This window comes from Macaca nemestrina, chromosome 13, assembly GCF_043159975.1.
Source record: "Macaca nemestrina isolate mMacNem1 chromosome 13, mMacNem.hap1, whole genome shotgun sequence".
Taxonomy (NCBI): domain Eukaryota; kingdom Metazoa; phylum Chordata; class Mammalia; order Primates; family Cercopithecidae; genus Macaca; species Macaca nemestrina.
Genome location: NC_092137.1, coordinates 19,969,302 through 19,997,054, shown reverse-complemented (window position 1 = coordinate 19,997,054; position 27,753 = coordinate 19,969,302). Strand labels below are relative to the sequence as shown.

Here is a 27,753-nt window from a genome sequence, read left to right as displayed (position 1 = left end):
GAAATCAGATAATTTCCCCCGATCTTTTTTTTTTTTTTTTTTTTTTTTTTTGAGATGCAGTTTTGCTCTTGTAGCCCAGGCTGGAGTGAAATGGTGAGATCTCGGCTCACCGCAACCTCCACCTCCCAGGTTCCAGCGATTCTCCTGCCTCAGCCTCCCAAGTAGTTGGGATTATAGGCATGTGCCACCACGCCCAGCTAATTTTTTGTATTTTTAGTAGAGACGGAGTTTCTCCATGTTGGTCAGTCTGGTCTCGAACTCCTGACCTCAAGTGATCTGCCTGCGTCAGCCTCCCAAAGTGCTGGGATTACAGGCATGAGCCACCGTGCCCGGCTCCCCGATCTTATCTTTGTATTCTTTTTTATTGTATTGTATTTTGCACATTAGGATCACCTGGAGAGCTTTCAAACTTTTCAATGCCCAGGCCTCACCCATACCAGTTAAATCAGAAGGTCTGGAATAGTAAGCAGGCATCAGTGGTTGGTAAAGATTCTCAAGTGATGCCAATGTGCAGCAAAGTTTGGAAACTATTGGCACAACAGGTTTTAATCTCAGTTCTGACACTGGCCTTGCAATCTCGGATATGTAATTTAACTTCTCTGTAGAATTAAATAACATAAAAGTACCTATCTGAGTGAGTTGTAGGGATGAAATGATTCAAAATAAAGTGACTGGATCTGTGCCTAGAACAAAATAAGGGATATGTAATTGTGAGGCAGGGTTAAGATAATCTACTCCCTATGTAAGTAGAGAAATGTCATAATTCATTGAGTTAAATAGCCAGCCACACCTCATCCTTTAGCGTGGGCTGGATTAACTACTGCTTCCCAGATGGTTTGACAGTAAGCTCCATGGACAACTCCTTCCGTGGTGAACGAATAGTCTCTGCCCTCCTAAAATTTGTATTTTATTGGGGAGATAATCAACAAATACATACATAATTTCAGGCAGTGTTCAAAGAAGTCATGCCAAAGAAATAACCTTTACTCTGAATTCACTGTGGTCTCTGGCTAAGAATATGCCCTGGCAGAAGGGAAGCCCTTTCTATTCTCTGAAAAGAAGTGTGTTTACCAAAGCATTAAATGATAAATACATTTTTTAAAGGTAAAGTCACAGGTCTTAAACAAATGCAAAACGAACACGTGTAAAAAATTTATTTACTCATTAACCAGGGGACCAGTAAGCCGTTAGAACCAGCTCTAAGCAGAATTCAAAGCACCCAACTATATTGTTGCATCAGAACTGGGGAATGAATTTACAAATCGATGCAAAATGGCTTTTCCCAAGGAGGGGTAAGATACAACATCAAGTCCAGTGGAGGGGGTCTTACAGAGTTCTGCAAAGCACCTCAAAGAAAGGCGGACAGCCCCCCTAGTAACAGAATGCTCGGTTCAGTGTGCCAAACTATGGCTGTTTTTTCATTGAAGACATTCAGTAATTTTTTGTCCATTTCAACGTGTTTCATAATTTTTCCCTACAAAAAAATCACTCATCTCTAAAAATCCGGCAGCTAAGCAGTTCTTCCACATTGTTTTCATGTATCCTTAATCTTTTTGCCTTTGGCAGGGTTGGATGGTCTTTCTTCGCCCCCACCAAGGAGGCTTCGGAGGGAAGGGAGGGTGTTAATCCAGTCCCTCCACTCCTCCAAGCAGCCTCCCATTTCCGCCACAGGACCGAGGACCTCTCCAGGCTGGGCTTGGCCCGGTCCCTTCTTCGCAGGCCCCGCCCCCAGCCCGCGCAATAATCGAGCTGCGCGCAAAGGTCACGTTATCAGCCTGTGACGCTTCCCAAGCAGTACGTGGCACACATTGCTCAGAAAAGCCCCTTGTGCCCGCTTTTTGCCATCCGCGCTGTCTCGTGTCTCCCTTTTCCCATTAAATGCCTCTTTTCTTGCGGGTCTCATCTCGGGGATAGTGAACTACGAGGCTATACCTATCCGCATCTATCCTAGGCCCAAGAGCCAGCCCTTGCCCTCACGTAACAGGCGGAGACTCGCTGAGGCGAGTTGCACTTCTAATTGGGCGTGAGGTCTTGTCAATCTCTAAGTTTTTCCAATCAGAAGTCCGGCCCATCCAGCCTTCCGCTCCCCATTGGCCTGTGTGGAGGAAGAGGGGTGGGTAAGCCGAAGTCGCTGCGCTCAGTGCGCAGGCGCGAAAAAACTGGCAGGGGCCTGAGCCGGGGGCTGGGCTGAAGACGCGTCGTTGGGTTTTGGAGGCCGTGAAAGAGCCGTTTGAGTTTGCCTGCGGGTGGAGAACGTTTGTCAGGGGCCCGGCCAAGAAAGAGGTCCGCCTGTTACGATGGTGTCCATGACTTTTAAACGGAGCCGCAGTGACCGGTTCTACAGCACCCGGTGCTGCGGCTGTTGCCATGTCCGCACTGGGACAATCATCCTGGGGACCTGGTACATGGTAAGGCGGGCGGGCGTGGCGCGCATGTCTGGGGGGCCTGGGGAGCGGGGCCTGGTGCGGAGGGGGTGGGACTGGAAACGGGGTGTTGGGTGGGGCGGGGACTTGGAGGGACGCAGCTTTTTAGGGCGCGCCAACTCAGCATGAAATCCAGGGACTTTGGGAAATTAACCTTGTGCAGGAATCGGAGTGGGGGGCGGGGGGCGGTGGTAAGCATGGGGAGATTGTTCTTTGGCAAGAATCTGAGGAGAAAAGCGGGCTTGAGAGAGCAGAGGCGTTGCAGGCGAAGGGACGAGGGTGCTAGGATTTGGTGGGAATTCCTCTGTTTTGGCTCTTGTTGTATTTCTGCGATCTGAAAGGCAGCCCCTCCTTTGCTCCTATCCAGTGCTCCCTGGAATTTTTTCCCCTAATGAAATAATTAGGAGCGGACCTTGATAAATGCAGCCTAGTTTCGACATTGGTCTTCCCGTTGGGAAAGCGAAAGATCCAGCGGTAACCCCGTTGTCCGTGTTTTTTGGACTTTGTTTTGTTTCAGCGCCTCTCTTGCGTCTCCAGAATCGCTTGGGGGCGATAGCTTATGCCTGAGTTGACGCCTGACCAGCTTTTGTCCTGGTGCAGCCTCCTCCCTGCGCAGTAGATGCTTTTCGTAGCCGATCCGCTGTTTTTACAGACCTTTATTGAGAGCCCTCTCCATCTTGGCCACCTACGCTGATATTTCCTGGGTTCCAAGATACGTGTGATTTTGCCCTAACCAAGTTGACACTGTTGTTGCCTGGTGATTCACTAGTAATACGTTTGTGATTTTTCTTTTTTAATTCAGCATTTATAGTATCCATGCACGTTAAACCTAACCTCTCCGTGACTTCCAAATATGGGATTCAGTTTAGGTAGTTTTAGGTTATTATGACTTGTCCGAGACTGTGACAAACTTCCTACATGGTCGACTTGGCCACTTTCTTTAATGACTTTGTGAATGTGGTTGTGTGGGTGACGTTGGTGATACTGTGCAGTTTTTGATACTTAACTGTAAAAGAGGAGAAGAGTTATCCCAGACACAATCTGTTTTCTCTGTACTTGCTGCTTCTCCCCACTCATTGTCTTGAAATCATTAGTAAGCATTTGGAAAAACGCCAGATGAGAATCATCTTAAATGAGGCAGATACTGTTTCATGGCCCACCTCCGGAGGACCACCTGACTCCACTTGACTCCTACCTGCCCTGTTGTTTTTTACCGTCTTGTTTCTGATGTACGTTTAAAAAACAACACGAATGTGTAGGTTTGCTTGTGCTGAGTTTATGTTCATGTTTCCTATACTTTTATATTCAGAAATACCGCTTTATTGATAGAACTATATCACATTTTCTCTCAGAGACTCTTTCGTTCTGTATTTTAACTGATTTGGAATACTAAACGATACTAAACAACTTTCACTGAATATAGTTAATGACCATCAGCTGCATTATGTTTCCAACTTCCTTTTATATCGTCTCCATTTTGCTGAGGGGCTGGGTCTAATTTCTTTTGTTTGTCCTTAGCTCTGCCTTCTATTTCCCTAAATGAATAATTCATACCTTGAGGATCCTCAAGCCTCTTACTCAATTCCGTCTTCCTCGCCCCCAGAAGATGACTTTCTTTCCTATTTAACTAAGAGAATCCATCGGCCTGGCTCTCTCGCCTGCAGTCTTAGTCTTCCTGTTTCTTGTCAGATCCTTCCTTCCACTCACAGAAAAAAGGATTCCTAACTCCTCAAGAAGAGAATACCACCATTTCTATTTCAACCATCCGAATGTAATTGGCTGTATTTCTTTTCAGTTTTTTCTCAGGCAGATGTTTTGATGCTGTGGGTTCAGCTGGAAAATGAATAGAATAGCAGGATAAAGTGGGAACTACAAACAGGAAACTCAAAATGCAGAGAGAAAAACTTCAGTAGGGGCGTTTATTCTTTCAAAGTAGGGAGTGAGGAGTTTACATCTGTTCTCTACTGTAAGCCCTTGTTATGAGAAGGGTTCACATATCTCTGAAGACCATGCTTTAGTTTCACAATTTTAAAAAGATGCCATAGCTGTTCTTTGCATAGACTTCTCAGATTAGTGTAAAATATTTTATTGTAAACTACTTAAATCATTTAACCTGTCTTAAATTGGTTAAGAGATTTACTGACACCTGCAGTGTAAAAGGCTTTGGTGGACATATAAAAGGAATAAATGACAGGGGCCAGTGTCATTTGCCTTTTGTTTTCCTATTACCTGCCAAGCGCTAGACTCTCAAATGTTTCTTGTCTAACACAGCATCTGCCCTTAAGATGTTTATGGTATCACAAAAAACTTGAAGCACAGATATGAAAAACGTATGGTACAGTGATGAGGAAAAGGGCAACATGATCAGTAATATCAGATTCTAATCAGAATAAGTACTGGACAAAGGCCATTAGTTTTGTTTATTATAGTTTTGTTGATGACTTTCAAAAGTGTAGCTTCAATACCATAGCAATGTAGAGTCTCTGCCAACTTGGGGAGACATGTAACACTTATGATACAAGATCACTTAGGCCAAAATGTAGTATAATACTTCGAAGCAAAGAGGGCCTGTCCAAGTAGTGCATTTTGTTCTCAGAAGCTACTTTACTAAGAGAAACAATATGGGGATGACTGAGTATTAAATGTCACTTCTCTCCCTACCTACCTTGTCGAGGTACTCTCTTCCTTGATTCCTGGTGAGGCAATAATTCGCAGTCTGCATGGGAGAATATTCATGTTTCTTTTTACATTACCTGGGCTGGACTTCTGAGATGCTGATTCCCCCTGTGTCATTTGGAACTTGGGGGTGCCCCTCTCCCTCGCTCTGAGTGACTGTATCTGATAACAGTCTCATTGCTTTCTAGCCACGGCTTCTACTGGTCTAGTGTTAAAGTATTGTAACACTATATACTAAAGTATTCATTGTATGGAAAATAGGGCTGTGGGACACAGAGAAAGCCAGAAGGAGGGAGGTACCAGCCCTGAAGTGTTAGCCTTTGGCATTTTAGATAGAAAAGAAGTGTACCTGGTGAAGTAACAGGAAATTTCAGAATAAGCTCATGTTTAAATTCTGGCATTCCTGAAATTGTTTTCTCTATCATTTATTGAAGAATTTGAAGCCAGTTGATTTTAAACAAGTTTCTTATGAGGTATAAGCTCAAATGTTTATTGAATAATTGAAAATGGACTTGAAAGTGTGCTGTAGTAGATACACTTTGTGGTTAATGGTGTGTACTACAAGACTACATTTTGAGCATTTGTAATAATTTTATCTCTTAGACTTAATATATGGCTAATTTTTCATGAATGTCTCAACCATAAGCAGTTTGAAGTTCTGTGTTTGGGAGAGAAGTAAAAACAGATTTCCTTAAGTTCTATTCCTTTCCAGCCCTCACCTCTGACCTCAAGTAAGCATAGCTTGTTTATATTTCAGTTAGTTTCCTTCTTTAAAAAAAGGAAGTTTTGTGCCTCCACCTTTGCGTATGCTATTCCTTCTCCCTGAAATGTTGCTGTCCTCCCAAGTCACTTTCTAAAAATTTTGTTAAGGAAATTTTCATACATGCAAAAGTAGTGAAATAGTACGAAAACCTCCCATTTATTCATCACCCAACTTCAACCATTAACAACATTTTGCCAAGTCCAGATAATTTAATGGTTAGCTCACATGTTTTCATGGTAAAGCTTTTTTTTTTTTTTTTTTTGAGATGGAGTCTTGCTCTGTTGCCAAGCTAGAGTGCAGTGGTGCAATCTCGGCTCACTGCAACCTCCGCCTCCCGGGTTCAAGCGATTCCCCTGCCCCAGCCTCCCAAATAGCTGGGACTACAGGCACCCACCACCATGCCTGACTAATTTTTAGTATTTTAGTATAGACCGAGTTTCGCCATATTGTCCAGGATGGCCTCGATCTCCTGACCTCGTGATCCACCTGCTTCGGCCTCCCAAAGTGCTGGGATTACAGGCATGAGCTACCGTGCCCAGCCAAGCTTTCTTTACTTCCTAGCCAGAGGGATCTGTTTTTCCCACGGTGCACCTGCAAAAGTTTCTAGATACTTCTTGTATGTACTTATTAAATAGTACTCAGTACACATTGGTAGGATTGTCCTTTTCTCTTATTTTTCTCTCTACAGCAAGATGTTCTCCTGGAGGGAAGAGGGTGATGTCTTACTTTATAAGGGCAGTGGCTCACGCCTGTAATGCCAGCATTTTGGGAGGCCGAGGCAGGTGAATTGCCCAGGAGTTCGAGACCAGCGTGAGCAACATGATGAAACCCCCTCTCTACCAAACAAAACAAAAATATATATAATATATATATTATATATAATACAAAATATATATGTGTGTGTATGTGTATATATGTATGTGTGTATGTGTATGTATAGATACACACATAGTAGTCCCAGCTACTGGGGAGGCTGAAGTGGGAGGATCACTTGAGCCGGAGAGGCAGAGTTTGCAGTGATCCTAGATCAAACTAACTGCTCTCCATCCTGGGTGACAGAATGAGACCCTGTCTCAAAATAAAATGTGTGTGGTGGCTAACTTATTAATTAAAACATTTGAGGTGTTCATTACACATTTGTTGAATGAACTGTCTCCTCCAAAAAATATTATGAATACTCAGTTGTACCTGCATGTAACAGTAAACAGCAAAAAACTTTTTTTTTTTAAAATTATACTTTTAAGTTCTAGGGTACATGTGCACAACGTGCAGGTTTGTTACATAGGTATACATGTACCATGTTGGTTTGCTGCACCCATCAACTCGTCATTTACATTAGTTATTTCTGCTAATGCTATCCCTCCCCCCCCCCACCCTGTACAGGCACCCGTGTGGGTGTGTGATGTTCCCCACCCTGTATCCAAGTGTTCTCATTTTTCAGTTCCCACCTATGAGTGAGAACATGCGGTGTTTGGTTTTCTGTCCTTGTGATAGTTTGCTGAGAATGATGGTTTCCAGCTTCATCCATGTCCCTGCGAAGGACATGAACTTATCCTTTTTTATGGCTAAAAAAGGTTTTAAAGATAGTCACTTTTGATCTTTATCAGATAACAGACTTTGCTTAGTTCTGTAGATTGACCCTCCTGTGGGTGCTTTCTCTGCATGGGAAGCCCTTATCTGGATGCCTTCTTAAACCAGACGCACTGTTGTAATTATTATCTCAGTAGATACTGACTCTGGGCAAATTACTGTGGGAAAACTGAAAAATGATTTTTTTTAAAGTCTCCAAAGAATCTTCTGGAATAGGTGTGGCAGTGAAAGAAGAAAACAAAGAATTCCTCTCTCTAGACCCTGTGCTTCCATGGATCTGATACAGTTATTTTGTTAACAAGTCAAATCTAACAGATTTCTTGTTTTACACACTTATGTAAGATGTACAGGAAGCTTTCAAAAAAATGCATACCACCTGGTTTAACTGGTTAAATTTACAGTACTGTTAACACATTAAGTGGTGAATCCACAGCCCATGCTGCTAAAATATTGCTGTATTCTATACCTCTCCATATTGCCAGGTTTAGAAGTTAATAATTTAATCTCTCTCTCTTTTTTTTTATTTTTTATTTTTTAAGGGGGTTTTGCTATGTTGCCTGTGCTGGTGTGCAGTGGCACGGTTATAGCACACTGCAATCTTGAACTGGGCTCAAGCCATCCTCCCACCTCAGGCACCTGACCAGCTGGGACTGCAGGCACACACCACTGTCCCCAGCTTAATCATTCTTTTTAAATTACATTTTTATTAACTTTCTTTTCTGAATACAGTGAAAGGAAATGAATCAGGAATAAATTTTTGTAATAGTTAGTACATAGTTGGATATTTTCAGAGAAATTTTATATTGTAAGACTACAGTTAATTTTATGTATTTTTTAAAAAGCTAAACATGTAATTTAGAAATATCAACTTTAATCAGAGGTAAGTTACCAGGGCTTATATAGGAGCACAAGGTTCATTGGTGAATATCTTTAAGATCAAAGGATGCCAGGAGCAGTGGCTCATGCCTGTCATCCTAGCACTTTGGGAGGCCAGTGCAATAGGATCACTTGGGGCCAGGAGTTCGAGACCAGACTGGACAACATAGTGAGACTCCGTCTCTACAAAAAAATTTTTTTTAAAGTCACAAGGATGGGTTTTCCAGTGTAATACTTTAAGATTTAAGTTGGGGTTCTAATGAAATGACGTGATCTAATGGAATGTAACTAACTCAAAGAAGTTTGAAAAAGACTTTTTGAAGTAGCTCTGAAATTTATTTCACCATTTCTTGGTCCTTTTGATTAGCCCTGTGATTTTTTTTTTTTAATATTCAGTCGTATGACCCACAGTGAAATGAAACTTGAAGTGTCTCTAGTACTAAAAGAAGATAATAGTGGATGAGTGTGTGACTTATCCATGGAAGAGAAGAAAAGAGAAGAGTTTTTTTGTTTTTTAAGAGACAGTCTTGCTATTGTTGCCCAGGCTGGTTTCCAGAGCTCAGGCGATCCTTCCCACCTCAGCCTCCCAAGTAGCTGGGACTATAGGTGTGAGATTTTTAGAAATCCTTCATGTGATAAAAATATTTAAGAAGGGAAAATAGAACTCCTAAATATTTTTTGACATGTCATTCCCTTCATTTAGTAATTGAGTTTGCATGCTTTTCTTGACAAAGGAATTTCTGTACTGCAGCGAGCTTTTTCACTGTGACTATACTGTGTTTAGCAAAGAAGAGTTTGCCTAATTGATTTCAAACTGATTTCCGTACACAGAACGTACAGCGTTTTAGTAGATATATCTGATTGTTCAGTAATTAATTCACCTAGTTGTATTAGCTCATACTCATATACCACACACACTGGCCAAAACCCATTGCAGCAAATGTGGGCAACAAAAAAAATCAGCCTTCAGGTGGGGAGAGCCAGCTTGCAAAAGTGATTGTTCCTGGAAGAACTGAAAGATAACCTGCCTTGCCTCTGAACAATGCAAGGAAAGAGGCATGCTGCTGAACAGAGAGAGTAAAGTCTAAACATTGTATAGCTTTAGATAATGGTTTCTTTGGGAAACACCTTAAAACAGGAGTTACTGGGGAATGGTTATTAATAATCATGTAGTGCTGAGAAGGAGATGTCTTAAAAAACAGACTTGTATCCTGATTCTCCCATCTGTCAGCTCAGCAAGCTTAACACAAGTTATATAGCTTTACTGAATCTTAGTTTCCCCATCTACACATGGGCTTTAGTAATACTTACTTCATGGGTTGTTGTGAGGAATAAGTGAAGTAATATACGTAAATACACATGTCATAGAGTATATTCTCAATAAATATTGGTTGATTCCAAATTTGATATTGTGGCATTGTTTAGATCACCTACCCTAAAGATAAAACTTGATCTGCTTATCTAGCGGATGTTAGTGAAATGACTTCAGCTGATAAAAGGAAAATGCATTTCCTGTGTATTTATCATTCAAGGTGAAATAGGAGAGAAGTATATAATAGTTTGTTTAAAATACTATTGATAGCTGGCCAACACAGTGGCTCACACTGTAATCCCAGCACTTTGGGAGGCCGAGGCTGGTGGATCACTTGAGGTCAGGAGTTTGAGACTAGCCTGGCCAACATGGTGAAACCCCACCTCTACTAAAAATACAAAAATTAGCCAGGCTTGATGGCGCGTGCCTGTAGTCCCAGCTACTCGGGAGGCTGAGGTGTGAGAATCGCTTGAACCCAAGAGATGGAAGCTGCAGTGAGCTGAGATTGCACCACTGCACTCCAGCCTGGGTGACAGAGTGAGGCTCAGTCTCAAAAAAAAAAAAAAAAGTCCCAGCTACTTGGGAGGCTGAGGTAGGAGAATCACTTGAACCCAGGAGGTAGAGGCTGCAGTGAACCGAGATCACGCCACTGCGCTCCAGCCTGGGCGACAGTGAGACTCCATCTCAAAAACGAATAAATAAATATAAAATACTACTGATAGGAACTTAATAGCCCTTGAAAATTCCAGATGTTCACATTTTCACAAAGGGAAGGAGGGCAAATTCTGTGAACTTCACTATGTTAGGTAAGGAACCTAACTCCAATCCTACATGAGATTTCTATCTTGAGTCATTAACAGTACTCTTTCCGAGTACTTAAATGCAGTGAAGCCTCCTGGGATACTGCAGAGATTGGCCAACAACTATAGGCACAACTCATTTCCTTTTGAAATGGATTTACAGCCCTGGGAGACTAGGAAGATTCATCAGATATGATGGAATTTCAGCAGGATGTTCCTCTGAATAGCTAAACAATTTTATTCAGAAGTTGCTGGTTAATGGGAAGGGGCAGCCTCTAGCAGCTTTGTCCTCAGCCCTGTTGTCTTTTGTTAGTGACTTAGAGATACTGATTACATGCTGATCCTAAATTCAGGAAGTCGAGACAGGCAGTAAATCTAGTGTGTCAGAATCTACATCCAGAAAATCTTCATAGGCAAGAATGTAGTAAGATGAAACTCAATTACAGGTATATTAAGGCCTATGCTTGAGCCTCTGAATCCAACTGTACAGGTACAGGTGGTAGCTTAGCACAATCGTGTGAAAAAGAACTTGGTGTTTTAGGGAGTGATATTCATGTGATATTCAGAAAATTTATAAAGCCAGTGCAGGCTGGGTGTGGTGGCTCATGCCTGTAATCCTAGCATGTTGGGAGGCTAAAGCAGGAGGATCACTTGAGGCCAAGAGTTCAAGACTAGCCTAGGCAATATGGTGAGACCTTGTTTCTAGCAAAAACAAAAAACCTCAGTACAACTTCAGGTTGCATTAATTGAAATTTGTTAGCCAGCGTATGAGAACTGAGATCTCTTTGTGTTCTGACCAGGCTGACCTTACCTCATTTTAATATCTGTCCATCAAACTGGAGCATATGTAAAGAGGAAGACAAAAGGGAAATAGGTAGCTAGGAAACATGCTAGTCAGAGGAATGGCTTAAAGATCTGAATGTCTGTTCTAGAAAACACAGTATTTGGAGGCTGTTTTCAGGTATTGGAGCACTTATTTAGAAGGGAGAGCACGTTATCTCAAAAAGTAGATTTAAGGCCGGGTGTGGTGGCGCATGCCTGTAATACCAGCACTTTGGGAGGCTGGGGCTGGGCGTATCACTTGAGGTCAGAAATTAGAGACCAGCCTGGCCAACGTAGTGAAACCCTGTCTCTACTAAAAATACAAAAATCACCTGGGTATGGTAGTGGGCACCTGTAATCCCAGCTACTGGGTGGCTGAGGTGGGAGGATCACATGAGCCTAGGAAGGGAAGGCTTCGGTGAGCTGAGATTGTACCACTGCACTCCAGCCTGGACAACAGAGTGAGACTCCATATCACCAAAAAAAAAAAAAAAAAAAAAAGAATTAAGACCAGTAGATGAGTTAAGTGACTTTCAGAATGTTGGTAAGTCTCTTAAGCATTTGAGTCTAGCTCAAGAAGAAATAGTGAGTTGTCTGTCACCAGATGAGAGATGCTGTGTAGGAGTTTTGGGCATCTGATGAATAAATATAACAGATGAATAGTAACTTCTTCAAACCCAGAAATTCTGAGATTGGTATATGAATAAATAGGTAGCTTTGAACATGAACCATTTGTAATGATTCTTTAGTTTTAATTTTTGTGTAATTTTATTCTAGTGTATTGGTTATACATCTTATCTCTGAAATGGTTAATATTATTTATACTTTATAAAATATTTATTTTTAAGTTAGTCTCATAGTGGTAATTGTGTATTGTTTTATCTCACAGCTAGTCTCCCACTGTTTCATATCTGTGTTACTTCAAGTAAGACAATCTTAAATATGAGAGATTGTGCTGAGATTGTGCTAAGTTTGTGTCATAATGGTAATTAATGTAACTGATAGAATGTTACCTTTTCCAGGTAGTAAACCTATTGATGGCAATTTTGCTGACTGTGGAAGTGACTCATCCAAACTCCATGCCAGCTGTCAACATTCAGTATGAAGTCATCGGTAATTACTATTCATCTGAGAGAATGGCTGGTATGTGTTTAATTGAAAAAAAAAAACAAAACTCCCCTGCTAATTTTTATATACAGTCATGTGTTGTTTAATGATGGGGACACATTCCGAGAAATGTCACTGGGTGATATTGTTGTGTGAACGTCATAGGGTGTACTTACACAAACCTAGATAGCATAGCCTACTGTACACCTAGGCTATGTGGTAGAAGCTCCTAGGCTAAAACCTGTGCAGCAGGTTACTGTACTGAATACTGTAGGCAGTTGTCATACAGTGGCAAATAAATGTGTATCTAAAGATAGAAAAACATAGTAATACTGTAAATACACTATTACAGTGTTATGGAACCATCATCATACAGTCCATTGTGGACCAAAATGTTATTTGGCACATGTCTCTCTCTCCACACACACACTAGTTATTTAGAAGATTGATGAGATTATGCTTAAGTTACATTTCAGAAAGTTAAAATGGTTATATAATAAGGGTAACAAGTTAAATTATATTTAAGTCATTCTTGCTGACAAGAAAGTATTTTGATGGGTTTTTCAGAGATGCTCAGTGAGGATTACAATAGAGCATTTCTAGCCAGAAGCTGTAATGGACTATTAGGTTTTTGAGAAATGTGTAAAATGTACCTTGAAATCAAAATATGCAGGCTTCATAAGACTTTTTTAAAATGTAGCTACTAATAGAAAGGAGAAGAAAACTCTATGATTAGAATATATGTGTCCCTCCAAAATTCATATGTTGGAGCTTAACTTCCGAGGTGATGATACTAAGAGGTAGGACCCTTGGGTGGTGATTAGGCCATGAGGGCTCTACCCTCATGAATGGGATAAATGCCCTTCTTTTTTTTGAGACAGAGTTTTGCTCTTGTTGCTCAGGCTGGAGTGCAGTGGTGCGATCTTGGCTCACTGCAACCTCTGCCTCCCGGGTTCAAGCGATTCTCCTGCCTCAGCCTCCCGAGTAGCTGGGATTACAGGCACGTGTCACCACACCCAGCTAATTTTTTGTATTTTTAGTAGTTTCTCCATGTTGGTCAGGTTGGTCTAGAACTCCCAGCCTCAGGTGATCCACCCGCCTCAGCCTCCCAGAGTGCTGGGATTACAGGCGTAAGCCACTGTGCCTGGCCAGTGCCCTTCATTTTAAAAATCACATATTACTTATTTGTTTAAAAAAATTTTTTAGAGAAAAGTTCTTACTTTGTTGCCCCAACTGGAGTGCAGTGATGCAGTAATAGCTCACTGTAACCCAGAATTCCTGAGCTCAAGTGATCCTACCACCTCACTGCCTGAGTAGCTAAATTTTTGTGGAGATGGGTTCTCCCTGTCTTTTACCGGGCTGGTGTTGAACTCCCGGCTTCAAGTGACCCTCCCACCTCAGCCTCCCAAAGTGCTGAGATTATAGGCATGAGCCACTGTGCCCAGCCCATAGCAGACTCTTGAAAGCCGATTATTTGAATTACAAATTTTGCTTTCAAATTTGATAAGACCTGTTTAATTTCATATTTTGTTTTTACCTGAATTCTTCTGAGTGAAAGTTTGCATGTCGTAGCAGGGAAGTCCTTTAAATTCTTAACATTTATCCTGTATCTTCTAAGAAAAAAGTAAAGAGGACTATTCCTAGTTTAGTGCCAAATACTGATGATTGCCCAGTGATAAGATTATATATAAATGCTGGGCATATGGCTCATGCCTGTAATCCCATCACTTTGGGAGGCCGAGGTAGGTGAATCACTTGAGGTCAGGAGTGTGAGACCAGCCTGGCTAACATGGTGAAACCCCATCTCTATTAAAAATATAAAAATTAGCTGGGCGTGTGGCGCAGGCCTGCAATCCCAGCTACTCTGGAGGCTGAGGCAAGAGAATAGCTTGAACCCCAGGGGTAGAGGTTGCAGTGAGCCGAGATTGTGCCACTGCACTCCAGCCTGGGTGACAGAGTGAGACTGTCTCAAAGGAAAAAAAGAAAAAAGGTTATATATACATTTACCCAATAGGGAATATTCAGCAGTTGTTCTAGTCATTCATCATTATTAGTGCCCTCAGTATTTTTTTTTTTTTTTTAATTTTTAAAACATCTTTTGTACATATAGGGTCTTGCTATATTATATTGCCCAGGCTGGTCTTGAATTCCTGGCCTCAAGTGATTTTCCCACTTTAGCCTCCCAGAGTACTGAGATTACAGGTGTGGGTTGCCATGCCCATCCCCCCCAGTTTCTTAATCTCTGCCCAGACGGATCACCTGAGGTCAGGAGTTTATACCAGCCTGGCCAACATGGTGAAACCTCGTCTCTACTAGAAATGCAAAAGTTAGCTGAATGTGGTGGTGCTTGCCTGTAACTCCAGCTACTCGGGAGGCTGAGGCAAGAGAATTGCATGAACCTGAGAGGCAGAGGTTGCAGTGAGCCAAGATCGCACCACTGCACTCCAGCCTGGACGACAGAGTGAGACTCTGTCTCAAAAAAAACAAAACAAAACAAAACAAAAAAACTGTCCAGAGTCACAGAATGAACTACAGATTTGTGCTGAGAAACTCAGTAAGTCAGTCAGGCACAGTTTAGAATTGCTTGAGATTACTTAGCTGTTTTGTGAAAAAATTAGTGAGTATGGATTAATGGAGAGTTGGAACAAAGAAGAAAGTAGTGTGTGTAACATAGTTACCAGGGTGCAGGAAGCAATGAATTTTAGTGTTTGGGAGGTTGGGTGGGGAAGCGAGATTAATGGAGAACTTTGAATTTCAGGTAATATTTATCTAGGGCAAGAGGTAATGTAGGTAGCATTCTGAGTTTAATACATCTGTCTTTTAAGAAATTGCCAGCCATTCCTTCCAGCTAAACCCTACTCACCTCATAAGACCCATCTTGTGTCATTTCTTCGTATTTTTTCCTGATGCTTCAGGCGAGGCATATTGTTTCTGCCTCTGTTTTAGCACTTGACACATTGGATTATAATGATGTTTGCACATCTTCAGACTCCTGGGCCCATGAGGGCACAGGGACTTGTTTCTCTAGCAGAGAATGTGGTTCATGTGCCATCCTAAACCCATGTCAGTGAGTTGTTGTAGCGATTTAACAAATAAGTGCTTTGTGTGAGTGTCTCAAGGTTCATTACTTCATGCTGAGTCTTTGATTTTTTTTCTTTTACCCTCTTGGCCTTAGATCTTTTTATAGCCAGTTTTGAAAATATTTAAATTTAATATTTTAAAGCTAGCTTTAAGTGAAGTTTTGTTCTTTTTGTTGTGTAAGTAGCTTAATTAGATTTTTGTTTTTGTTTTCTTAGATAATGCCTGTGTTCTTTTTGCCGTCTCTGTTCTTATGTTTATAATCAGTTCAATGCTGGTTTATGGAGCAATTTCTGTAAGTATACTGTATTTTCAGCTTTCAGAGTTTGATCTTAGGGGAGCTTAGTAATTTCCTATATGTGATACAATGTTGTGGTTGTTATTTTTTTCTCCAGTATCAAGTGGGTTGGCTGATTCCATTCTTCTGTTACCGGCTTTTTGACTTTGTCCTCAGTTGCCTGGTTGCTATTAGTTCTCTCACCTATTTGCCAAGAATCAAAGAATATCTGGATCAATTAGTAAGTGTGTATGCTCATTAAACTTATTTTTTTCATTTTGAGTAAAATGTTTACATTTAAATTCTGAATCAGCCTTTTGATATTATTTTTAACTACTCCACTTGCTTTTAAAAGTGTCTTAAAATAGTTATTTCTGCTCTCTTAGCTACTGTGACAAAACTAGCAAGATGAAAATGGAGTAATTTCTTACCATACATTTGGATAATTCAGTATTAAGAATTCCTAGAAATGGATATTGTGGAACTAGTAGTTCAGCTTTTGTTTTTGAATGTCCAAAGGTACAATAATTTGACTCTGTATGGCACTCTTGAAGTGACTAGCTTTTTGTCTTTACAGACATCTGTAGCAAGTATTCCAGTGCCTATTATGTTTTTAGCCCTTTGCTAGGCACTGTTGGTGAATGGTGTGGATATAAAGATAACTGCCTCATCTTTAGTGAGCAAACCGTAATATTTGGGGAGTCCAGATACATGAAGATGTTACCTGTGATAACAAACGTGAGCTGTCACAGCAGCAGCAAATAAGGAACTTTGATTAATGTCACATGGAGGGGGCAGAGAAAACTCTGGACTGAGTGGACAAGGAGGGCTTCATGGAGGTGGTCAGAAGGAGATACGGGATCCAGGTAGATGAAAATTGGCAGGGTAATCCTCAGTTCATTTCCAAAGTGCTTTCAGAACTTTTCTTCCCACTATCAGATTTCCTGCCTAGCCCATTTTCCACACCACCAAATTCATCATTCATTTATTCAGAAAACATTAGCTGGTTCCTCTTACGTGCAAGGTGCTCTGCTAGGTCATAGTGATGCATCAGTGGAGCTTATTTCCTGGTAAAGGAATCAGGAAGTTGACAGTTACTGATATACCATTGTAGGTTACTATGGGAGTGGATATCACATGGGTACTAAACCTGGGTTGGGAAGTGAGATTTGAATTGTACTCAGGAGTTTGAATGGGAATTAAGATAGAGAAAGTATAGAAGACAATGTTCCAGATAAAAGAGACATTGAGGCAAGAAGCAGCATAGTGAGGGCACTAGAAGCTGGCCATGGTGGCTGGCACACAGAGGAAGGGTGGGAAGGCTGGAGAGAGTGGCCGGGGGCAGGGCCTGTTGGCCTGGTCAGCCACAGTCAGCGGCTTCTGTGTGGCTCTCTGCTCATGTTATCTCTGGTGGAGAAATTTCAAGTGGTGCTTCCCTGCCTTCTGAATAAAACCCTTAGCATAGCATTCTCTCATGAGCTGCCACCTTCTGTGTTTTTCTTTTTGTTTGTAGATGAAGATCAAAAAAAAACAGCTTTTTCCCCCAAGGAGACAACCTGGCTGTGGTTTGGGGAGTGGTGGGTTCTTTTTAATTTTTTTTCTATTTTTTTCAGTCCTCTGGGATTTCTGTTTATGTTGCTTTTTAAATGTAATTATTTAGGCCTTCGTGTTGACATTTCCATTAAAAACAAGCATAACTTTAAAAAATTAAATTAGCTTTATAGAAAAGAACATAAAAATTTATTATTCCTTTTACAGACCCTGGTGTTTTCTCTCCTCTGTTTTGTTCACTTAGTGCCTCAGACTGGAAGGTATTTCCTCTGTTGGCTAGCTTTTAAATCTGAAATAATTCTTTTATAATGCCTTTCTCCCTGAACTTAGCTCATTGCCTTGTACACAGTCAGGGCTGAATAAGTATTTAAGTGAATATAGCTGGTGCTTTTCAGTAGAACAAGAGTAAAACTTATGTCTTGCCTGGCATTGTAACCAGTGGATGTATTTTTTGCCCCTGTCTGATGAGAGTTGAGACAAATGATTGACATTTAGAAAAATAATTTTCCCCTTATAGCGTTAAAATGACGTAGTTTATCTGTAGAACTTACGTAGACCTGAGCATCTCCTGAGTTAATGATGCAAGTGACACAGGGACAGATCTCCAGTGCCATATAGGTGATAGTGTTTTTCCAAAGGTCAGAAAGATGGAAAATAGTGAAAAGTAAACAGAAAATGATCTAAATTTAGACTTTTCGGAGTATTGTGGGTTATCAAACAAATGTACTGTAAGTGATTGTTAGCATGCATTAATGGTGTAAGGCTTAAGAGCACTTTGGATTAAATTCTGCTTATACATTTTTGTTAAAATATCACTTTTGACTTTGGTGCCTTTGTATTCTTCAGATGCTCTTCAGGTTATCAGCAATGCTAATGCAATGGCTGACTTGTAAATGTGTGTGTGTTTTTTTAATAGCCTGATTTTCCCTACAAAGATGACCTCCTGGCCTTGGACTCCAGCTGCCTCCTGTTCATTGTTCTGGTGTTCTTTGCCTTATTCATCATTTTTAAGGTACGTTGCTGACTCAATCTTTAGGGGTGACTGAGACTGACACCGTGAATCTAAACCTTTTTGCCACCTATCACCTTTCAAGTCACAGGAGATGGAGGATTTGTGGGGACAGTGTTTATTCTGGCACACTAGCAGATAGCTTCTAGGGAATGTTTTCTGTCTTGTTTCCAAGGAGTGGTTGTAACTGTCAGGATCCTTCTCTAAGTGAAAGGACCTACTGTTTATGTTTTTGAAAGGGGTTCACGATTTGTATTGAAAATCTTTTAAAATTCCCAAGGTTCAGAAACCCAGAATTTCTTCTGCAGCACAGTGGGTTGGCTGACCTGCACTGAAACTCCATCTCTGGTTTCTCTCTGAAATGTTGGCGATGAAACTTGTGACATTTAAATGAGAGCAAGTAGGGAAAGGGCCTGGCCTATGCTGGGTCTACACAGAGGTCAGTTCCCTTATACACTGAGGACGTGTGGGGAAAGCATTCTAAGTCACCGGCATTTTGGAGCAGGTAGTTTGTTGAGTTTCTAGCAGATGTCAACTTTGTTTTTATTCTTCCAGGCTTATCTAATCAACTGTGTTTGGAACTGCTATAAATACATCAACAACCGAAATGTGCCAGAGATTGCTGTGTATCCTGCCTTTGAAGCACCTCCTCAGGTTAGCTACTGTTGGATAGAGTAAAAGGTCGCCAGTCACTATTGACTGTTCCAAGAGAAGAACCTGGAGCTTGACTTTCTCTTTCATGCTGTAACCTGTGGTTTGGGCATGAACCCTGGGTACTTTTATGAACAGCTTAAAATCCACAGGATTCAACATTTTCCACTTGGAATCCTGAGTACATGGGTCGCTTGTCTCATCCAGTTTGGCTGTTAGGTTTATTCATTAGAGGTCCTCATGAGTGTTGTGTTTGTGGGGGAGACAAGGCAGGAAACAACTGTGTTAGGCCCATGTAGCCTGGGGCTTCTAAGGATGGGGAGTCCCGTTGACTGAAACTTGTGTTGTTTTCAAAAAATATCCATATGATCCAAAGGGGGAGCTGACCTGTCTGGGGAGATGAATACAGTGGTTTCATGGGTCTTTTGGGGAAGCCTACCTTTCACAGCCCTCTAATGGCTGCTGTACTACCTTCCCAGGTTTTCAGCATATAAAATATATGTGGCCCATCTAGGGCCAGGCTGTCACACTTGGAGTCACTTAGATTGGAATGCCACTCCTCCACTGCCTAGTTGTGCCTGTTACCCTCAAAGACATGATATGAGTTCATGATCTTCTGACTACAAGCTGATTGTGATGAAAGTCAGGATCCAGGAGCTAGCATCTTATTGGAGGTTTCCTATTGCATGGTTTAACCCAACTCCTCAACACCTAAACTGTAATTGGCACTGGCACTTTATCAGTCACACTAGAACGAAGGCAGAGCAGTGACACCCACTGCCTGCCTGTCTAGGAATCCTTGTCCAGAAGCAGAATTCTCTCTCCTCACCTCCCTCTCCCCACCTCCCTCTCCCCAACCTCCCCTTCGCTCGTAATCTTGTTAAAATTCCAGCTTATTCACGCATCTACTCGGGAACATTTTAGCTAACAGTTTTTTCAGCTCTTTATGGTTTTGTGTAACCCTAATTAGGGCATAAAGTCTGCAAGCTGAATTATCTTAGAAAGAATTTTAAAGGAGAATTAAATCTGATACCATTTTTTTTCCTCTCTTTAGTACGTTTTGCCAACCTATGAAATGGCCGTGAAAATGCCTGAAAAAGAGCCACCACCTCCTTACTTACCTGCCTGAAGAAATTCTGCCTTTGACAATAAATCCTATACCAGCTTTTTGTCTTGTTTATTTTACAGAATGCTGTAATTCAGGGCTCTTCAAACTTGTTTGATATAAAATATGTTGTCTTTTGTTTAAGCATTTATTTTCAAACACTAAGGAGCTTTTTCGACATGTATTAAACGTCTTTTTGTTTTTTTGTTAAGTCTTTTACATTTTAATAGTTTTTGAAGACAATCTAGGTTAAGCAAGAGCAAAGTGCCATTGTTTGCCTTTAATTGGGGGTGGGAAGGGAAAGAGGGGGTACTTGCCACATAGTTTCCTTTTTAACTGCACTTTCTTTATATAATAGTTTGCATTTTGTTATTTGCTACCCTGGGTATTTTCAGGAAGACTGACTTAAATATTCAGGGTGAATAAGTAGTTGGGTATAAGATCTGAATTTTTCATCTGCCGAAACAAGAAAATATTTGACATTTTGACTTGACTGTGGAAGATGATGGTTGCATGTTTCTAATTTGTATGTTTCCATCTTTGTGATAAGATGATTTAATAAATCTCTTTAAATACTTAGGGTTGTCATTTTTTTAATCTGTTAACTTTTTTTTAGATAAACCCTTGACATTTTCCATTACAGTGTATTCAGAGTGCCAGGGTTTTTTGTTAACTTTGAGAATACAGTTGGCCGTTCGTATTCATGGGTTCTGTATCCATGAAGTCAATTGACTGGATTGAAAATATTTGGGGGAAAAAATGGATAGTTGGGTCTGTACTGAACCTGTACAGACTTTTTATTCTTGTCATTGTTCTCTAATTACATGGTATTAAATATTATAAGTAATTTAGAGATCATTTTAGAAATATGGGAGGATACGCATGAGTCATATGCAAATACTATACCATTTTATTATAAGGGACTTGAGCAACTGTGGAATTGGCTATCTGGGGGGAGAACCTGGAACCAATCCCCCATAGATACCAAGGGACAACTGTACAATGATACACATTTAATTAGAAATCATTTTCTTAATCCGTTAACTCAAACTATTTAAATTTGTGGTGAAGATATTTCTTGAATCACAGGACAGAAATTAATATGGGTGGTTTGAAAAATGATAGCTGTAACAGTCTTTTTTTTTACGTCTTATTTTTTTTTCTTTCCAACTTTCTAGGTTCAGAGAGTACATGTGCAGGTTTGTAACATGGGTAAATTGTGTATTGCAGGGGTTTTGTCAATGTTTTGTCATCCAGGTTGTGAGCACAGTACCTGATAGCTAGTTTTTTGATCCTCACCCTCTACTCTTAGGCCCTGGTATCTTTTGCTGCTGCCTTTGTGTCCATGGTGTACTTAATGTTTAACTCCCACTTACCGAGTTTTTGGATTTCTGTACCTGTATATTGCCTAGGATAATAGTCTCCAGCTCCATCCATGCTCCTGCAAAGGACATGATCTTGTTCTTTTTTATGACTGTAGTATTCCATAGTATATATGTACCAGATTTTCATTATCCAGTCCACTGTTGATGGGTATTTAGGTTGATTCCATGCCTTTGCTATTGTGAATAGTGCTGTGATGAACATATGTATGCATGTGTCTTTATGGGAGTATGATTTATATTCCTTTAGGTATATACCTGGTAATAGGATTGCTGGGTTGAATGGTAAAATGTTTTAAGTTTGAGAAATCCCTGTGCTGCTTTACACAGTGGTGGAACTAATTTACATTCCCACCAACAGTGTATAAGTGTTCCCTTTTCTCTGCAACCTTGCCAGCATCTGTTTCTTTTTACTTTTTAATCATAGCCATTCTACCTGGGGTGAGATGCATTTCTCTGTTTATTAGCATTTCTCTAATGATGAGTGATGTTGAACGTTTTTTCATTTACTTATTGACTGTGTATATGTCTTTTGAGAAGTGTCTGTTCATATCCTTTACCAATGTTGGTTTTTTTGTTTTGTTTTTTGTTTTTTGTTTTTTTTTGAGATGGTCTTTCTCTCTGTCACCTAGGCTTGAGTGCAGTGGCACAATCTTGGCTCTCTGCGGCCTCCACCTCCCAGGTTCAAGCGATTCTCCTGCCTTAGCCTTCCTAGTAGCTGGAACTACAGGTGTGCACCACCAAGCCCGGCTAATTTTCATATTTTTAGTAGAGATGGGGTTTCACCATGTTAGCCAGGCTGGTCCTGAACTCCTGACCTCAAGTGTTCCACCCTCAGCCTCCCAAATTGCTGAGATTACAGGTGTGAGCCAGTATGCCCCAGCCTCCTCTGCCACTTTAATGTTTTTTTTTGTGTGTGTTGTTTTGTTTTTTGCTTAAGTTCCTTATAGATTCTGAAAATTAGACCTTTGCCAGATCCATAGTTTGCAAATATTTTCTTCCATTTTGTAGGTTGTCTAGTTACTCTGTTGATAAGTTTCTTTTGCTGAGCAGAGAAGCTCTTTAGTTTAATTCGGTCCCATTTGTCAATTTTTGTTTTTGTTGCAATTGCTTTTGGTGTCTTCCTCATGAAATCTTTGCCAGGGCCTACATCCAGAATGGTATTTCTTAGGTGTCCTTCTAGGGATTTTTTTTGTTGATTTGTTTTTTTCTTATTTAGGTTTTACAAGTAAGTCTTGATATGGTTTGGATTTGTGTCCCCACCTGAATCTAATGTTGAACTGTAATCCCCAACGTTGGAGGTGGTGCCTGATGGGAGGTGATTGGATCATGGGGGCGGTTTCTCATGTTTTTGTTTTGTTTTGTTTTGAGACGGAGTTTTGCTCTTGTTGCCCAGGCTGTAGTGCAATTGCGTAATCTCGGCTCACTGCAACCTCCGCGTCGCAGGTTCAAGTGATTCTCTTGCCTCAGCCTCCCTAGTAGCTGAGATTACAGGCATGTGCCACCACGCCTGGCTAATTTTGTATTTTTAGTGGAGACGAGGTTTCTCCGTGTTGGTCGGGCTGGTCTCAAACTCCCGATCTCAGGTGATCCGACCGGCTCAGCCTCCCAAAGTGCTGGGATTAGAGGCATGAGCCAGCGTGCCCGGCTATCATGGTTTAACATCATCCTTCTTGCTACTGTTCTCCTGATAGTGAATTATTGCGAGATCTGTGTGTATAGCACCTCCCCCTTCTCTCTCTTGCTCCTGCTCCTGCAATGTAAGATGCCTGGCTTTCCCTTTGCCTTCCGCCATGATTGAACGCTCCCTGATGCCTCCGCAGAAGCTGATGCTGCCATGCTTCCTGTACAGCCTGTGGACTGAGCCAGTTAAACCTCTGTTCTTTAGAAATTATTCAGTCTCAGCTATTTCTTTATAGCAGTGTGAGAACAGACTAATAGAAGTCTTTAATCCATCTTAAGTTATTTTTATATATGGTGAAGGTGTCCAGTTCTATTCTGCATTGGCTAACCAGTTATCCCAGCACCATTTATTGAATAGAGCCCTTTCCCCATTGTTTTTGTCAACTTTATTGAAGATCAGATGGCTGTAGGTTGTGTGGCTTTACTTCTGGGTTCTCTTATTTGGTTCCATTGGTCCGTCTGTTTTTGTACCAGTACCATGCTGTTTTGATTACTGTAGTCTTGTAGTGTAGTTGGAAGTTGGATAGTGTGATGCCTTCAGCTTTGTTCTTTTTGCTTAGGATTGCCTTGGCTATTCGGGCTTTTTTTGGTTCCATATGAATTTTAAAATAGTTTTTTCTAATTTCGTGAAAATGCCATTGGTAGTTTAATAGGAGTAGCATTGAATCTGTAAATTGCTTTGGACAATATGGCCATTTTAACAATATTGATTCGCCGGGCGCGGTGGCTCAAGCCTGTAATCCCAGCACTTTGGGAGGCCGAGAGGGGCGGATCACGAGGTCAGGAGATTGAGACCATCCTGGCTAACCCGGTGAAACCCCGTCTCTACTAAAAAATACAAAAAATTAGCCGGGCAAGGTGGCGGGAGCCTGTAGTCCCAGCTACTCGGGAGGCTGAGGCAGGAGAATGGCGTGAACCCGGGAGGCGGAGCTTGCAGTGAGCTGAGATCCGGCCACTGCACTCCAGCCTGGGCCGCAGAGGGAGACTCCGTCTCAAAAAAAAAAAAACACAATATTGATTCTTCCTATCTGTGAGCATGGAATGTTTTTCCATTTGTTTATGTCATCTCTGATTTCTGTCAGCAGTGTTTTGTAATTCTCATTATAGAGATCTTTCACCTTCCTGGTTAGCTGTATTTCTAGCTACTTTAAGTCTTTTGTGGCTATTGTGAATGGGATTGCATTCTTGATTTGACTCTCAGCTTGGATGTTATTGTTGTATAGAAATGCTACTGATTTTTGTGTATTGATTTTATATCCTGAGACTGCTGCAGTTTATCATATCTTGGAGCCTTGAGGCAGAGACTATGGGGTTTTCTAAGTTTAGAATCACATTTTCTGTGAAAAGAGATATTTTGACTTCCTCTCTTCCTATTTGGATGCTTTTTATTTTTTTTTCTCTTGCCTGATTGTTCTCAATAGGACTTACAGTATTGTGTTGAATAGGAGAGGTGAGAGTGGGCATCCTTGTCTTGTTCCAGTTCTCAAGCAGAATGCTTCCAGCTTTTGCCAATTCAGTTTATTGTTGGCTGTGGATTTGTCATAGGTAATTCTTAGTGTTTTGAGGTTGTGTTCTTTTGATGCCTCATAGTTTTTAAGGGTTTTTGCCATGAAGGGATGTTGAATTTTATTGAAAGCATTTTCTGTGTCTATCAAGATGATCATGTGGCTTTGTTTTTAGTTCTATTTATGTGATGAATTACATGTATTGATTTCCATATACTGAATCAACCTTGCATCCCAGGAATAAAGCCCACTTGATCACAGTAGATTGGCTTTTTGATGTGTTGCTGGGTTTTGGTTCATAAAAGGCAGTTCCCCTGCACACACACTCTTGCCTGTTACCCAGTTCCAAAGTTGACTCCTCATTTTCAGGTATCCTTATTTATGTTCATCAGGGATATTGGCCTGAAGTTTTCTTTTTTTGTTGTGTCTCTGCCAGGTTTTGGTATGAGAATGATGCTGGCCTCATAGGATGAGTTAGGGAGGAATTCTCGAGTATTTGGAATAGTTTTTGTAGGATTGGTATCAGCTCTTTGTATGTCTGGTAGAATTTGGCTGTGAATCTGTTTGGGACTTTTTCCAGTTGGTAGGAGTATTATTATTATTACTGATTCAATTTCAGAACTCAGGCTGGACACAGTGGCTCACGCCTATAATCCCAGCACTTTGGGAGGCCAAGGCGGGTGGACTGCTTGAGGCCAGGAGTTGGAGACCGGCCTGGACAATATGGCCAAACCCTGTCTCTACTGAAAATACAAGGTCAATGTGAAAGAAAAAATATAAAAGGCAGCTAGAGAGAAGGGGCAGATCAGCTACATCAGGTTAACAGCAGACCTTTCAGCAGAAACCCTACAAGCCAGAAGAGATTGGGGACCTATATTCAGCATTCTAAAGAAAAATTCCAACCAAGAACTTCATATCCAGCCAAACTAAGCTTCATAATTAAAAAAGAAATAAAATCCTTTTCAGTACCTAGGATGCAACTCCACTATAGCCCATGTTATACTGTGTCCCTGTTAAGGAACAAGTTGGAGATGAGGACCTCTTACTCTCTTTTCCCATCTACGTTTGGCACAGTGACTCACAAAAAGCTGGGGGGAGGGGGAAAATTAAATGTTTTCTGAATGAAAGAATTTCTCTCCACCCCACAAATTTTATACTGCTAATAGATCATTTTCAATATAATTGGGAATATACCAGTACACACACTACACTTAAAAGTTTGGAAACCAAGAGATCTTTCATTGATAAATTGTACATTTTCTTCCCTCTGTTTGGTGACTTTTGCTGTTTTTCAGTCTGTGGCTAATTTGTTCACAGTTATCGTGGAATTAGCTTTGTTCTGAGCCTAACTGTTCCACTATCCCTTAATAGGCAAAGGATAGATGTGCTATTTTCAGAACTTCTGCTTTCAAAGAAGGAATGTGTTATAAATAAGCCCAAGAGTTGACTGAAAGAAAAAGCTGTACCTTTGCTTTTCTGAGGTTGCTTTTTCTGTAAATGTCATGACTTTGGATATGAGAAAATAATTTAGAAACAAGATGAGTGTTGCCAAATAATGTGGAATTGCAGGCACACAAGAGAGAGGCAACACTGGGATGGTGGAATGAACACAGTTTGGCATCAGAAGGTTGAAATTCAATTCCTGTCTTCACCCAGCGATTACACTCTGACCCTGGGAAATTTAGGATCTGAGCTTCAGTTTTTGCATCTATAAAATCAGAAATATGCAAATAACTGACCTATGTACTTGGAGTTGTTCTTAGGATCAAGTGAGGTAACAGACCTGGAAGGGTTGGCAGACCATAAATCACTGTGCAAATATTATGAGGGTGTATGAGAGCAAGGAATGGCTGGAGGAAGGGCTGGAGAGGGAGAAGAAAAGTATTTGACCTGGAAACCAGAGAAAGAGTAACTTTGTTTCTTGTCTGTTAGAAAGGAGCTTTGTACAGTAGTCCCCCCCTTATCTGGGGGGATATACTCTAAGAACCCAGTGGGTGCCCGAAACCATGGATATGTAGTACAGAACCCTCTATATACTATGCTTTTTTTCCTAAACATACATACCTATGATAAAGTTTAATTTATAAATTAGAGTAAGAGATGAAAAGCAATAACAAGAAAATAGAACAATTACAACAATTTAATAAAAGTTATGTGAATGTGATTTCCCTCTATCTCTTTCTCTCAAAACATCATACTGTACCCACCTTTCTTCTCGTGATCTGTTGATCTGACAAACCAAGATGATTACGAAGTGCCCAATAGGTGGGTAACACATGCAGCATGGATGCACTGGACAAAGGAGTGAGTCACGTCCAGGGCAGTACACAGCAGGACAATGTGAGAGTTTATCATGTTACTCAGAATGGCATGCAATTTAAAATTTATAAATTATTTTTTTAAAGCCTATGGATTACTTCTGGAATTTTCCATTTAGCATTTTTGGACTTAGTCCCCCACAGATAACTGAAACTTTGGAAAGCAAAACCACAGATAAGCGAGGACTAGTGTACCTGTCATCATTTGGTTAGGTTCCATCAGAAAACTTGATTTATATTCCTGGCCCTCCCACTAGTTATATGAATTCAGTAAGTAATTCAGATTGCAAATGAGATTGCAGATTCCTTCTTTGACCTTCTGTGACTCTTCACTTTTGGTTAAACTATCTTCTATTAATTATTTTTTAGAGACAGGGTCTTGCTCTATCACTCAGACTGAAGTGCAATGGCGCAATTATAGTTCACTGCAGCCTCAATTACCTGTCCTCAAGCAATCCTCCCTCCTTGGTCTCCAGAAGTGCTGAGATTACAAGTGTGAGCCACCACATCCAGCCAGTTTATGATCTTTTAAAGATAAAAAGATAATTTATAAAACTACATAGGTACCCTTTTAGTTACCATTTTTGGTGTTCTTCATTCCTTTCTGTAGATCCATATTTTCATCTGGTATAATTTTTCTTCTGCCAGAAAGACTTTCTTTAACATTTTTTACAGTGTGATTCTGCTGTTGATAAGTTCTTTTGGGTTTTGTATATCTAAAAATATTTTTACCCACTTTGGGAGGCTGAGGTGGGCAGATCACGAGGTCAGGAGTTTGAGACCAGACTGACCAACTTGGTGAAACCCCATCTCTACTAAAAATAC

At 40.8% G+C, this 27,753-nt stretch overlaps 1 protein-coding gene and 1 long non-coding RNA gene across 2 annotated transcripts; both read left to right on the top strand.

Annotated features, from left to right (window-relative positions):
• The first annotated feature begins 1,814 nt into the window (after positions 1–1,814).
• LOC105479877 (lysosomal protein transmembrane 4 alpha) lies at positions 1,815–20,619 on the top strand. The gene is made up of 7 exons (XM_011738204.2): positions 1,815–2,408; positions 12,285–12,405; positions 15,666–15,742; positions 15,843–15,965; positions 18,192–18,287; positions 18,840–18,938; positions 19,990–20,619. Exons 1-7 carry the CDS (start codon positions 2,298–2,300, stop codon positions 20,062–20,064), a joined length of 702 nt encoding a protein of 233 aa, XP_011736506.1. The 5' UTR covers positions 1,815–2,297; the 3' UTR covers positions 20,065–20,619.
• LOC139357781 (uncharacterized) lies at positions 2,424–11,766 on the top strand. The gene is made up of 2 exons (XR_011611534.1): positions 2,424–3,652; positions 5,534–11,766. It is a non-coding gene; the product is annotated as an uncharacterized lncRNA (long non-coding RNA).
• Positions 20,620–27,753: the final 7,134 nt, after the last annotated feature.